This window comes from Esox lucius, chromosome 19, assembly GCF_011004845.1.
Source record: "Esox lucius isolate fEsoLuc1 chromosome 19, fEsoLuc1.pri, whole genome shotgun sequence".
NCBI lineage: Eukaryota > Metazoa > Chordata > Actinopteri > Esociformes > Esocidae > Esox > Esox lucius.
In genome coordinates this window covers 12,216,997-12,231,001 of record NC_047587.1, presented here as the reverse complement: position 1 = coordinate 12,231,001, position 14,005 = coordinate 12,216,997, and the positions used below count along the sequence as shown (strand labels likewise).

Sequence of the window (14,005 nt, the reverse complement as noted above, 5' to 3'; positions counted from 1 at the left end):
CTGTGTGGGACTGATTGTGGGAAGTGGGAGCAGGGAGTGTGAGAGAGATGGGGGCTTGCAGACCTTTCAGATACACAGGCAGGTGGAGGAGTAGGTAGGGGCGGGTGTAGCGGATGGGTGTGTGTTTTCAGATGACTGTGCGCGCGTGCGTGAACCACCTGCCACAAGACTCATTAATCCACCACACTTTCCCACAGGCAAGACATGTTTCCCCGGGGAACTTCTAGTGAGTGAGAGACAATTCTGCTAGAGTGAAGCCCTCCAGTGGTCAGACCGGAGCCGCACTCTTCACAGCCAGTGATATTGTGTAGCAGGCTGACACAGCACAGCCAGCCGACGCCCGGGCAAGAGGCCCCGGAGAAGGCAGTGCTGACCATCAGCAGGTTGTAAAAAGCAATGTGCAGTCAAAAGAATGCTTGTTGATTCTGTAGAGGTACTGGTCCGGACCAGGAGGGCCTGGCTAGTCTACAGCGCACTGACCCACAGCTCTCGGGCGTCCATCAGTAATGACATTCAACATCCTGCAACGCTTGAATTAGCAGATCTTCTCTGACAACAGGACGAGGAGGTATAAGGTGTCATGTGCCATGTCACAAGAATTTCATTGTTTAAAATGATGCTATGTTATTTGGTGCATTTGATAAATAAAATACTTTGAATCTGACTATAGGAATTGCCAAGGTACAAATGACTATTGATATAGAAATGACTTTATCCATGAAGGTCGGCCTGGCCTTCAGACATAACGGAAATAACCGAGAGTTCTCGCTGTGCGTGTGAGACTAGAAGAACACCGCTTCCTCCCATGTCTGTCTCCCACACAGAGGCTTTTGTCATAATGTTAAGCTTAAAGCAAACTCCCAATATTGGCTCCCCTCAGAGGGCTTCTGGCCCAAAGAGAATAAGCCATCAGTGCCTCATAACATCCAGCGGACATGCTTAAGGGCTACGATTTCAATCACTCCTCTGTTGTGGTGATCTGAAGGAGCAGAGATTGTCTGGAGATTTCCAACGGGAATGCAGATGTCAACTTTACACTTTTCTTCCAGGTTTTCTGGTGAATTGAGAAATGGCCGCTTTGTGTCGGTCTGTGGCTTTGGGTTATGTCTGTGTTTGAAGAAGGGTGACATCTTTGTAGGCATGGAGATCTGACAATACCACAGGGTTGCCATGCATACGGAGTGCTCTTCCACTGGCTGCTCCTTCAGATATATTACTGAGGGAGAGAATCTAGTATTGAGTGATCGCGGAGTCCTTTAACATCAAGTGAACTGGCTCATGCCGCACTTCAAAAAACAACTGTCATTTTGGGGATTTTCACACACGCAATTTAAAAGTGGTTCACAAGTGTTGTATTTCACAATAAACAAACTTGTTGAACTCCATGTTCTAAAACACCACAGCTACAGTGTCTGTGTGAATCTTCTCAAGACTTTCATTCAACCTTCACACTCAATTTTTTTGTTTGGTTAGTGTGCCATTTGTTTTCTGTTTTTTTTTCTATTCAGTGCTTCAAAAGTTCCATGGGTACGAGTTTCTGGATTGCAGTGGTTCTTGTGAAGTACCAGCTCGTTTGTCTATGGTAACGATGTGCCACCGCTCAGCATATGAATGGATTGACCCTTAGCACAGTCCTGCTGTCCACACACAGACCTGTCCTAATGTGCTTAAGATCTACACACATCATGATCTTATTAGAGCCAAATCCTAAATAGGACATTGTTCCTTCTGATCACACCAGATTGGACCAGCCTCGGACAAACACACACACACACACACACACACACACATACACACACCAGGGTTCCTGTAGTCTCATTGACTCAGCAGACCCTCTCCTAGTAATTACAATTACAGTGTGGCAACCCTCTATCAAACAGAGGTCACGTTTAGAACCACAGTCTCCCTCCTCAGAGGCGTGATCTCCTTTTAATGACTGCCTTTCTAAAGAGTCTCAGCTCATTCTCCCTGAATGACTCCCACTAGTGTACAGCTGTACAGAGACTCCATTCTCCCTGAATGACTCCCACTAGTATACAGCTGTAAAGAGACTCAATCTTGCTGAATGACTCCCACTAATATACAGCCCACTGAGCAAAGTACTTTGAAAAGGCGTCTTCCTGGTTGAAAAGATGACGAATAGATATCGAAAAGACGTCTTTCCAATTATTTTGCTCAGATGCTACAGGCAGGCATTCGACACGACACCTGCTGTACCAATCACATTGCCTGTCATCAAATTATCATGATTATCATATTGATAGCTTTTACGGGAACATTAGAGCACATCGAGCCGTGTTATTTTATTTTCACAACTCTGAAGAATGTGCTGTGTACCCCAGTGACAGGGCCTGGCATTGTGCTGTCATTTGAATGTGAGAATGTGACTGACTGGGTACATGCATTCAGCACTGATTGAACCCATTGAAACGGTGACTGGATGATGAGAGGAAAGCCAATGCTATCATGTTCCTTTCAGACTGAACAGACAGTGATTGCTTTTCTTTGTAACACGTGTGTGTGTGTGGGTGGGTGTGTGATTAGAGTGGAACATCTCTCACCTGAATTATAAAAAGGGCTTCTCATGAAAGTGGCTCTGCTGAATAACGTTGGGTGGATTACCTGGGCGATATCAAGGCTAAACGTCATGCTAAGAGACAGAACAACTGGGTGTATCACCTTATGTGTGTGTGTTTGTGTGTGTGTGCGTGTTGTGTGGGTGTGTAGTAAAAAGAAGAAACCCCAGTGATTGCTGACGTGTTTTGTGCGCTATAATACGATGAGGGACACTGGGTTGGCATGGAACCGCTGACTGGTGTTAACACAATCCATGAAACTGGACCGGCCCTTTAGAGCCCAGTACATTAGCGGATTTATTCGCCTGTTATGGACATGAAATAAAGTGCTTTTAATGTTTTATGTGGCACTCACCTAGCTAGCCTACTGTAAACAGAGGACTTCTGATTTGGCTATGTCTGTTCACAAATAATCATCTCCATTATAGTTTTTGGAAACTGAATAAAGATGGGTTTGATTGTTCAGTCCTGTACAGTGTTCTTCTAAATGAAATGGGGCCACTTGTTTTGAGCTTATGGTCTGCTTCGGGCCTCTCTCGACAACAGGACTTCTATTCATATGTTAACGACACCCAATTATTTGCATACCTCCCACTCAATTATAAAACCTAATGAGTAGGATTACGGGCAACGTATGCTGAAACCAGGTTAGTGGTATTTTCATTGTGATGCAAGTTGTCGGAGATAAGAAGCCTGAGAGAGAGTGGAGATTATAGAGCTAATATAATCTTCAAAAGCCCTGTTCAAAATTCTGTTTAGCACATAATAGAGGCCTAGCTAGCTACTGTTCATAAAACGCCTAATGGCTCATGGCCACTGGGGCTTTAGAATTGCAGGGTATTAAACCGAGCAGGTGTTTAGTAAGTGGTGTCAACCAGGGATTGTTGTTCTCCGGTCCCAACACTTGGCCCTGGTGGTACGGTTCCCAGCCCACTGCTGTTTAACCCATGAGTCATTGGTGCACAACGCCACGTCGCGTCGCAGTGGACTGCGTGTTGACGTAATGGCTGTTGTTCTCGGGCTAGCCGCATTCCGCTTGACTTGGCCTGGTCAGAGAGAACCCAACTCTTAGCTCCCCAATCCGCGTGGTGGGGTGGCGGTGGGGATTGGGTTCGGGAGGGGGTTGGGGGGGGCAGGTTGTTGGGTGGCTGAAGGAGGTTCATCGTTTTCTATGACGCTCCCTCATTCTGCGCTGTCATCCTGTCTCCGCTACCACAGAGAGTTTGCAGTGGTGTTACATTGGCTCACCGACCGACGGCTGATTGACATCAATGCTGCTGGTTATAAGAGTTAATTAGGACCGTTTTGCATAAATTATCTGGATTTCCTGATGGATGTTCTCGGTAATGCTTCACATGGTTTGGGTTGGTGGAGTCACGTCTCACACACTCAGCATATAAATTATAGCGTTATGTATGGCTGAGTCAAGTTTAATTGAGCCTATCTCTGTTACTCTACTTAACTTTCTGTCTCTCTCTCACTAAATAAAATTCAGCGGGCAGCCTGGTCTAATCTAGTTTCCCTTTCCTCATTTGGTTGTCTCTGTCTGTTGTGTGAGCATTTCCCTGTCTGTTCCCTGTCCTAACCCTAACCCTGGCTGTCTGTCTGCTGAGCTGTCTGTCTGCTGAGCTGTCTGTCTGCTGAGCTGTCTGTCTGCGGAGTCTGTACTCAGCGGTGGTATGTACCAGGTCTGCTCAGGTTCCACAGGCACTGTGTGTTTCTCTCTCTCTCACACACACACACACACAGACGTGCACAAAACCAATTAGTTTGGGCTCACCCTGAGGAAATTGACAATGGGCTAATTGAAAAGGCCGGCTCAGTTTGGGTGGGTATGTGTGTGAATAGAAGCCCAGACAGCTCTATGCCGCAATGAACACAAAGTACCAAGTGTTTCCTTGAAAAAATTAACCGAATAAAAGAAAGAAGGAGGGAGCTGGGTACAAGGCAGTTTTATGGTGTAGTAGACAGTAATTGCTGTTGGCCTCTCCGCCGGGTGACAGTCATGATTTGCACTGACACAACAAGACCACTCAATGTTCTTAGTGTCACTAGGAAACTGACTGTACCATTGCCAAATCAGTCTAATGGTTTCCTGGTTGCCACTGTGTTAGCAGCTTTACCAGTAGTCACTGATGTTGCCTTGTTACAATATGCTCATTAATGGTGTTACTTAATGAAATGGTGTTATTCTTACTGATGGTCGTCTGGAGTTCTTCCTCTGTGAACGCAGATTCATTTGTATTTCCTGTCCTCCTTTCGATGATACGTATTTACAAGACAGCATATGTCCTGAAGGAAAACCTCTCCTTAAACAGAGCTTGACGCTGCAAGGTCACATGACACTGCACCATTCACTCTGTTTTAAGACTCCTTGACATTGGATGTCAGTTGGTGCTGTAGAAGTATTTTGTATTGCGCTTAAAGAGGCCATTTCATCTCCTGGTGGTTTATTATCAGCTCTGCGCTGTTAGGTTTTGACCCAGTGCTCTGGAAACTGTGCTGCGTTGTTTGGACTTGTGTGTGTGATCCTGTGAGAGAGTATTTGTGGACCTGGGTTGGGTGTGGTTCGACGCAAAGCCCCTGACTGTGGAGGTGCTCCTCCACCTCCTCCCACCTCCCCCCTTGAGTGTCCTTCTGTTCCTATTGTAGGTGGAGGGCTGTTGGAGTATGGGTGGTCACACAGCAATACCTCTCCCAGGGATTAAAACCATGCATGAACACACACACGTTCAGACACACACTCGGTCCCTCTCTTTCTCATTCCTCTCATCCCCTCACTGGCGTGGAGGTGTTGTACCTCATTGGTTTATTCTCTAGCAGTGGCCTCCTCTCAGATAAAGATACAGCCCAGGACTCCACATCAAATTACATTGAGGAAGATTTTATCTTTTTCATTTTCTGTCCATGTCTTGTCATTTTCTGTCCACCTGTTGTTTTCACGAGATTCTGCACATTAACACTGACTGATTATCACCTGATCCATGAACTTGTTCCATAAACAACATATACATTTACAAGTTTCACATTTGCACACAGCAGAGCGCAGCACACACACATTACATCTCCCAATTTCTGATTGAGTGTTTGACTACAGTAGAATATATATGGATCTAGTCTAGAGGTCACTGTTATTAGCTAACTAGTTAGACAGCTAATATGTCTAAAATGTAGTTTGATACCAAACCAGATTATAGGGGCCTACAAGTTGTTGTAAAATGGCCTTCCATATGGTACATTTAGATTGCATACATATGTAAATACTCAAGAATTCACTGCAGAATGCTATTTGACTGGAAAGAAGAAAATTATTGTTCAATTACTTTTCATTTATTTTCAGTAGCTTTGTTATTCTGTGTGGTGCTCAAAAGGTTCTGAGTGGAATGACTTACACTTTGTTGCAAGAGATGCAGATATAATGGTGTCAAAACATGTGACGCGATAAACGGCGCTTTGGTAGTTGTAGTTTGTGGCTACCGTGTTGTGGTTACTAACAACTTCTGTTGTAATGTAAGGACAATAACAACACCATCTGATCAATGTGTTTTATCCATTATGATACATTGGATTTTTTTTTATTCTCAACAATGCTTCGTGATTCTATGACTGATCGCTGTGGCCATAAAATGCTCTGTTTCTATGGCAATCGGTCCGGATCAGGCTCAGGCGCCGTGCTTCTACAGTCCTGATGGCAAACATAAAGGAGTTTGATGAACTAGCCCCCTTGGATCTTGTTGTGACAAATCCCCAGCCACTGCAGTCGCTGTATACATCTCTGCATTTGGCTGCCTCAGTCAGGTAGTACAGGGTTTCCCTCAGGAGCTTTAGTTCAGAGCAGGGACCAGGGCCATGTAGAAGACATTACCCCCCCCCATTACTCCTCCACCACTGTTACACATCCACCCCAGTTAAACCCCCACCCCAATTAAACCTCCACCACTGTTACACATCTACCCCAGTTACACCTCTATCACTGTTACACATCCACCCCAGTTACACCTCTATCACTGTTACACATCCACCCCAGTTACACCTCCATCACAGGTACACCTCCACCCTAGTTACACCTCCATCACAGGTACACCTCCACCCTAGTTACACCTCCACCACTGTTACACATCCACCCCAGTTACACCTCCATCACTGTACACATCCACCCCAGTTACACCTCCATCACAGGTACACCTCCACCCTAGTTACACCTCCACCACTGTTACACATCCACCCCAGTTACACCTCCATCACTGTACACATCCACCCCAGTTACACATCCAAACAGTTATACCTCCATTCCAGTTGCACATCCACCACAGATACACTTCCCCCACAGGTGCCCATTGCAGAATAAAAAGCCTTTTATAATTGAACTCAATAATTCCTTTATTTTGTAACACCACTCTGAACCTGAAAATCAAATATGACGGTCTGAGATAACAGACCAGAGAAGTCCATTCTGCTTGTATTAGATGACAGAGCTGTGACATGTTAATAGCTTCAGCAGGAAACCCACTGGAGAACCTTGGCAAGATGCCCCTGGGGGAATAACAGCCCAAGCTCTAATTCCATTATTGCAGCAAATGTGTCACTGTCTTCCTCAGAGCAGTGCCTCATGGTGTAGGGCAAGGTATGGGCTTGGTTACAGAAGGTGTGTCGGCTATTTTGCGATTTGGACTGTTGTTACTGTAGAATCGTTGGGTCCTCTTCCTAATTGAGAGCCAGTTAGCCTAAGAAAATGACAGACCTGTCAAATAATGCTTAATTGTGGTTAGGTGTTGGTTCCCTTTTTGCTGGTTTTCCTTTATTGACTATTATTCCTTATACTCTTTCTCCATCCCTCCATCTTCGTTCTTTCTCACACTCTCTCCCCGCATCTCCCCCTCTCTCCACCCTCCCTCCCTCACTCTCTGTCTCCCTCTCTCGCTCTGTCTTTTTATCTCTCTGTCTTTCTATAGTTTTACCTACATACTTCTCATACATATATGCATTCAGTATATATTATATATCGGTTTCATTACGGAATAATGATATTGTTAATCTGCCTGGAAACAGTGGATCTCCATCAGGAAACTTGATTCTCAGCTTCACGTGCCACTATATAAAATATAGCCACATGTAATACGTTTTCCAACTAACCATACATCAGTTCCACCAGTTGTTTTGCTAAAAAACCGAGGGACGTATTTATAAGGTAACTATTGCAGATTGACAATTTTTAATAATGAAACTCCTATATACTGAATATTGGCGGACTCGATAGTAATGGTCCTCAGGTTAGCTTGCATACTGACAAAGCCTGATTTAATTAACAGTCAATCAATGCAAGCAAGCACATCACCTTCACTGAATTTGACACTGTTAAGATACAGACTAACCACTCAATGGTGCCTTACAAACAGAAGCTGTACCAAACAAAGCAGAGCAAACCAAACTGAACTAAACCAAGCAGAACGGAACCAAGCTCTTTTTAATTTTTTTATTTATACAGGGAAAATTAGCTGAGACCGAAGTCTCCTTTACAGTGGTGCCCTGTACTGATTGAACAACAATCAATAAAAACCTGGAAAATAAAATATTTTAAAACTGATATAAAACAATTAAAAACAGCAAGTACAGTTTATTGTAAAATGTTTAGTTAGACACTTTTTAAAATGTGCTATGGACACAGTGTCCTTCAACCCAACCCTGTAGATAATTTCAAATTCCAAATTACAAACATTGCATTATATGTACATATGATATTAAGGCCAGGGTACCTCTAGACTTGGGCCAGGGTACCTCTGTGATCGTGTTTGATAAGAGCTGTTTTTCCATATCATTTTGGAGGTTAAATAATTTTCTGCAGGATGAAGTGTAAATGTTGAAATGTGACATCCTGTAAACATGACACCACACTGTTGACATCTTGTAACAATGACACCATTCTGTAGACATCCTGTAACCATAACATCATACTGTAGACATCCTGTAACAATGACACCATACTGTAGACATCCTGTAACCATAACATCATACTGTAGACATCCAGTTACAATGAAACCATACTGTAGACATCCTGTTACCATAACATCATACTGTAGACATCCTGTAACAATGACACCATACTGTAGACATCCTGTTACCATAACATCATACTGTAGACATCCTGTAACAATGACACCATACTGTAGACATCCTGTTACCATAGCATCATACTGTAGACATCCTGTAACAATGAAACCATACTGTAGACAACCTGTTACCATAGCATCATACTGTAGACATCCTGTAACAATGACACCATACTGTAGACAACCTGTAACCATGGCATCATACTGTAGACATCCTGTAACAATGACACCATACTGTAGACAACCTGTAACCATAGGATCATACTGTAGACATCCTGTAACAATGACACCATACTGTAGACATCCTGTAACCATAGGATCATACTGTAGACATCCTGTAACAATGACACCATACTGTAGACATCCTGTAACCATAGCATCATACTGTAGACATCCTGTAACAATGACACCATACTGTAGACAACCTGTAACCATAGCATCATACTGTAGACATCCTGTAACAATGACACCATACTGTAGACAACCTGTAACCATGGCATCATACTGTAGACATCCTGTAACAATGACACCATACTGTAGACAACCTGTAACCATAGCATCATACTGTAGACATCCTGTAACAATGACACCATACTGTAGACAACCTGTAACCGTAGCATCATACTGTAGACATCCTGTAACCATGTCACTATAGTGTAGACATCCCATAACCAACCTGTAGTCACTCAATGTTACATGTTAGACCTACTCTCTCAGTATAAAGCCTCTAGACCCCTCAGGTCATCAGGGTCCGGTCTGTTAACTGTTTCCACAGTAAGGAAAAAGCTTGGTGTGTCTTGCTCCAACATTGACCACTTTTAAATTATCTTTGATCTTCTGCTTTTCATATTTTTTGAATAATCTTTTAGCCCTCTCAAATGTGATGTTTTATTTGTATGCTTATTTTTATTTTTAACCAAAACACCATAGTGTAAGTGTCCTGTATCCTGTAACCATAACACCATACTGTTGATGTCCTGTGTCTTGTAACCATAACACCATACTGTTGATGTCCTGTGTCTTGTAACCATAACACCATACTGTTGATGTCATGTGTCCTGTAACCATAACACCATACTGTTGATGTCATGTGTCCTGTAACCATAACACCATACTGTTGATGTCATGTGTCCTGTAACCATAACACCATACTGTAGATGTCCTGTATCCTATAACCATAACACCATACTGTAGATGTCCTGTATCCTATAACCATAACACCATACTGTAGATGTCCTGTATCCTGTAACCATAACACCATACTGTAGATGTCCTGTATCCTGTAACCATAACACCATACTGTAGATGTCCTGTGTCCTGTAACCATAACACCATACTGTAGATGTCCTGTAACCATAACACCATACTTTAGATGTCCTGTATCCTGTAACCATAACACCATACTGTTGATGTCATGTGTCCTGTAACCATAACACCATAATGTAGATGTCCTGTGTCCTGTAACCATAACACCATACTGTAGATGTCCTGTGTCCTGTAACCATAACACCATACTGTAGATGTCCTGTATCCTGTAACCATAACACCATCCTGTAGATGTCCTGTATCCTGTAAACATAACACCACACTGTAGATGTCCTTTATCCTGTAACCATAACACCATACTGTAGACATCATGTATCCTATAACCATAACACCATACTGTAGATGTCCTGTATCCTGTAACCATAACAACATACTCTTGACATCCTGTATCCTGTAACCATAACACCATACTGTAGACATCCTGTATCCTATAACCATAACACCATACTGTAGACATCCTGTATCCTGTAACCATAACACCATACTGTAGACATCATGTATCCTGTAACCATAACACCATACTGTAGATGTCCTGTATCCTGTAACCATAACAACATACTCTTGACATCCTGTATCCTGTAACCACACCAACCCTTCCCCCACTACTGATGTGAGCTGAGGTTCTGTCTCTGACCTAAATTCAGCATCAGTCAGTCAGACAGACAGCCACCTATTCAGCCAGCCAATCATTCAGCCAGACCGACAGACAAACAAGCAGAAAGACAGACCGGCAGATAGACCAACAGACAGACAGGCCGACAGACACACAAACAGAGGACAGGGCTGAGAGGTAGATAGTTGATGTGATCAATTTGGCAGTTGCCTAATGGTACTGTCGTCATGGCAGTGATTCTGAGCACTTCCCATCGGCTTGCACTACATCACAATGACACACAAAGGCACACACACACAACACACACACACACACACACACATACACTCACAATCTGCATGGCAACGGCCATCGATCCATAGTCCCAGTACCATCCATCTATATATTTCTCTGTGGAGTGAACAGAGGCAACTGATGTGACTGTAAATCTAAAATGTGTCCTAGAGATCATTCATGACTGAAGTATGACCCTGGATACTGGAGGTTCATTGTTCTCATCTGAATAGCGTCAGTTCCTATGTTTTCTCCCTCCTCCTACTCTTCTACCACATCTTTTTCTTTCTACTTTTTCCCACTGTTATCTGTTATCACTTATATCTCCTTTTGTTCTTTCTGAATTTCTTTCAGTTTCATAAAGGGCCTTATTGGCACAGAAACATTTGTTTACAAAGCAAGTGGAAAATAACAAAGCTATAATTAATAAAAATAAATGACTGTCTCTCTCTTTCTCTCTCTCTGTAGTTGTGAATGTGCACGTAGCCGAGGTATTCTGATTGAGGATAGAGGTGTGTCTTATTTCTGTCTGGAGGGGAAGACCTTCACATCAACCAATCATGGAGAGGATGAGGACAAGGACGAGTGCGGCAGTGTTCCTGATGCTAATCCTGGGTTACCTCGGCAACGCTCTGGAGGTTCCACTTGACCGTAAGAACTAAATATAACCCTTTACGAACAAAGTTCTATTGCTCTGGAGTAGGAAAGAGTTTCTAATAACCTCTAAAGAGTAATGGCTTCTATATCTGTTGGCTCCCACTAGACTGTCAATTTAACTTTCAAGTTCATAACAATGTTTAAAAGCAATAATTATTTCCTTCCATCTTTCTGTCTTTCCTTCTAACCTTCTCTGTGTCTTTACTTTAGTTTATTTAGTTTATTGGTTTATAATAATGTGGACAACCTCTTTCAATAAAAGAGCAGCTTTAGCCTCTACGGCTAATTTCCAGCTGTAGTACTTCTAACCCTCTTTGTCTTTCCTTCTAACCCTCTCTATGTCTTTCCTTCTAAGTCTCTCTGTGTCTTTCCTTCTAACTATTTCTTTGTCTTTCATTCTAACCCTCTCTTTCATTCTAAACCTCTCTGTCTTTCTAACCCTCTCTGTCTTTCATTCTAACCTTCTCTTTCATACTAACCCTCTCTGACTTTCTAACCATCTCTGTCTTTCATTCTAACCTTCTCTTTCATTCTAACCCTCTATGTCTTTCTAACCCTCTCTGTCTTTCTAACCCTCTCTGTCTTTCTAACCCTCACTGTCTTTCTAACCCTCTCTGTCTTTCTAACCCTCTCTGTCTTTCTAACCCTCTCTCTGCGTCTTTCCTTCCTACTCACTCACTTTCAAATTTGCACCATACTCACAAATATTTATTTTGGTATGGAATTTAGTCATAATTTGGAAACTGGAATTAAAACGGTATTGTGTGAGTAATGTTTGAAATCATTGTGGTTTTTAAGCCTGGAAACGAATCAACCTTTTATCCACAGTAGAATAACTGAAGTAGTTTCCTCCTGCTTTCACCACTAATATCTGGTCCTCTTTACCCCTGGTGGTTTCTTAACCATTTCTGCTGATTCTTGGGGGAAAGCTAAAGTTCTGGAGGGATGTAAGTTCTGCCACTAGTCCTATGTCGATTAAGTGTGACCACGGAGAACGTTCAGCTTGAGCACGTTGTGTTGTGCATTTTAATACCTTTTTACATTTTATTTGTTGCTCAGTTTGTTTGATTATGGTTTTGCGCTCACCCGTGTGTATATGATTAGATTTTGAGTGTTGCTTGAATCTGCATGCAATGCTCTTGTGCTTCGTCCGTTTGCTCCTTTTGTGATGTGATTTTGCCGTGATTTAGTGGGACAATATTTCCCACATGGCATGATTTCCTGCAGCAGCTCTTTCAAACAGTATATCAGTCATCTGATACTTCAGACAGAAATTCACTTGAAGAAAGATGAATATAAAGCAAGACATATAGACCTATTCTTCGGTTTCACAGCATGCTTTCACATTCCTGTCATTCAGCTGAAATATCTTGATCTTTATGTCACGGTCAGCAATATGGCCTGATTGGATTTTGGTGTATTGAGCCGGCCCAGACCTGCATGTCAAGGCGCGGTTCAATGTGTGCTTGATCAATAGCAATAGAAAACAGCTTAGTTGTGCAGGAAGGCCAATGAGAGACCTGAATGTACCTCTGTGCTTGCCGTAGTGCCGCAGCCGCCCACCATAACTCACCAGTCGCCTAAAGATTACATCATTGACCCTCGGGAGAACATCGTCATTCACTGCGACGCCAAGGGAAAGCCGCATCCTAGGTACAAACACCCACACACAGTTGTTGTAGCGGCCATTCTTGTGCCAAATGACAGAGGATGGAAAGGAGCATTACAAAATTGACCCCGATGACAGTCCAATGATGTTTCCTGGCGTTGATTTCTCTCCCATGGCAGCTTCTCGTGGACCAGGAATGGGACCCACTTCGACATCGACCAGGACTCCAAGGTGACGATGAAACCCCGCTCTGGCACCCTGGTGGTGGACATCAGTGGGGAGAAGGCTGAGACCTACGAGGGGGTCTACCAGTGTACTGCCAGGAACGAACATGGGACTGCGGTGTCCAACAACATCGTCATCAGACAGTCCAGTAAGCATAACCGGATAACTTTCTGTCTGTCTCTTTCAGTCTCGTTCACGCGCTCTTTCATGTCCTCTCTTTATATTGCCCAAATCTATTCCTCCTAGGTTACTCAACGATTACTCATTTCATACTTGTGTATCATGTAAACTCCCTCCAGTTTCCTATTGCTCATTCAGTCTCTTTGATTCGTGACCATTCAATATGTATTTCCTCTCTCTCCTGTAAACTAATAAGATGTACAGTCCATCATCTATGCTCTCATCATGGAAGGTAAAGGTGGCATGTGGGAAGTCGCTGGCTACTAACCTCGCTCTGGACACATTCCTTTGTTTTTACCTCTAACCTGATTCATTTTAGAACCACAACCCTGTTTCTAAAAACGTTGGGACGCTGCGTAAAAAGCAAATAAAACACAATGCAATGATATGCCAACATTTAATCCCTATATTTAATTGGAAATAGGACAAAGACAAATGT

The 14,005-nt window shown here is 43.1% G+C and overlaps 1 protein-coding gene across 21 annotated transcripts in view; it reads left to right on the top strand.

The window, feature by feature from the left end:
• Positions 1-14,005, top strand: part of LOC105021842 (neuronal cell adhesion molecule) — an 85,155-nt gene that overhangs the window by 46,672 nt on the left and 24,478 nt on the right. For 16 of the 21 annotated variants that reach the window (XM_010889794.4, XM_010889805.4, XM_010889792.4 and 13 more), the window contains exons 3-6: positions 11,364-11,546; positions 12,482-12,499; positions 13,100-13,205; positions 13,341-13,534. In XM_010889794.4, the coding sequence (XP_010888096.1) occupies positions 11,456-11,546; positions 12,482-12,499; positions 13,100-13,205; positions 13,341-13,534 (409 nt within the window). In that variant the 5' untranslated portion in view covers positions 11,364-11,455. The remainder of the gene's footprint in view (positions 1-11,363; positions 11,547-12,481; positions 12,500-13,099; positions 13,206-13,340; positions 13,535-14,005) is intronic. The other 5 variants (XM_010889798.4, XM_010889801.4, XM_010889804.4 and 2 more) reach the window with 1 other exon arrangement.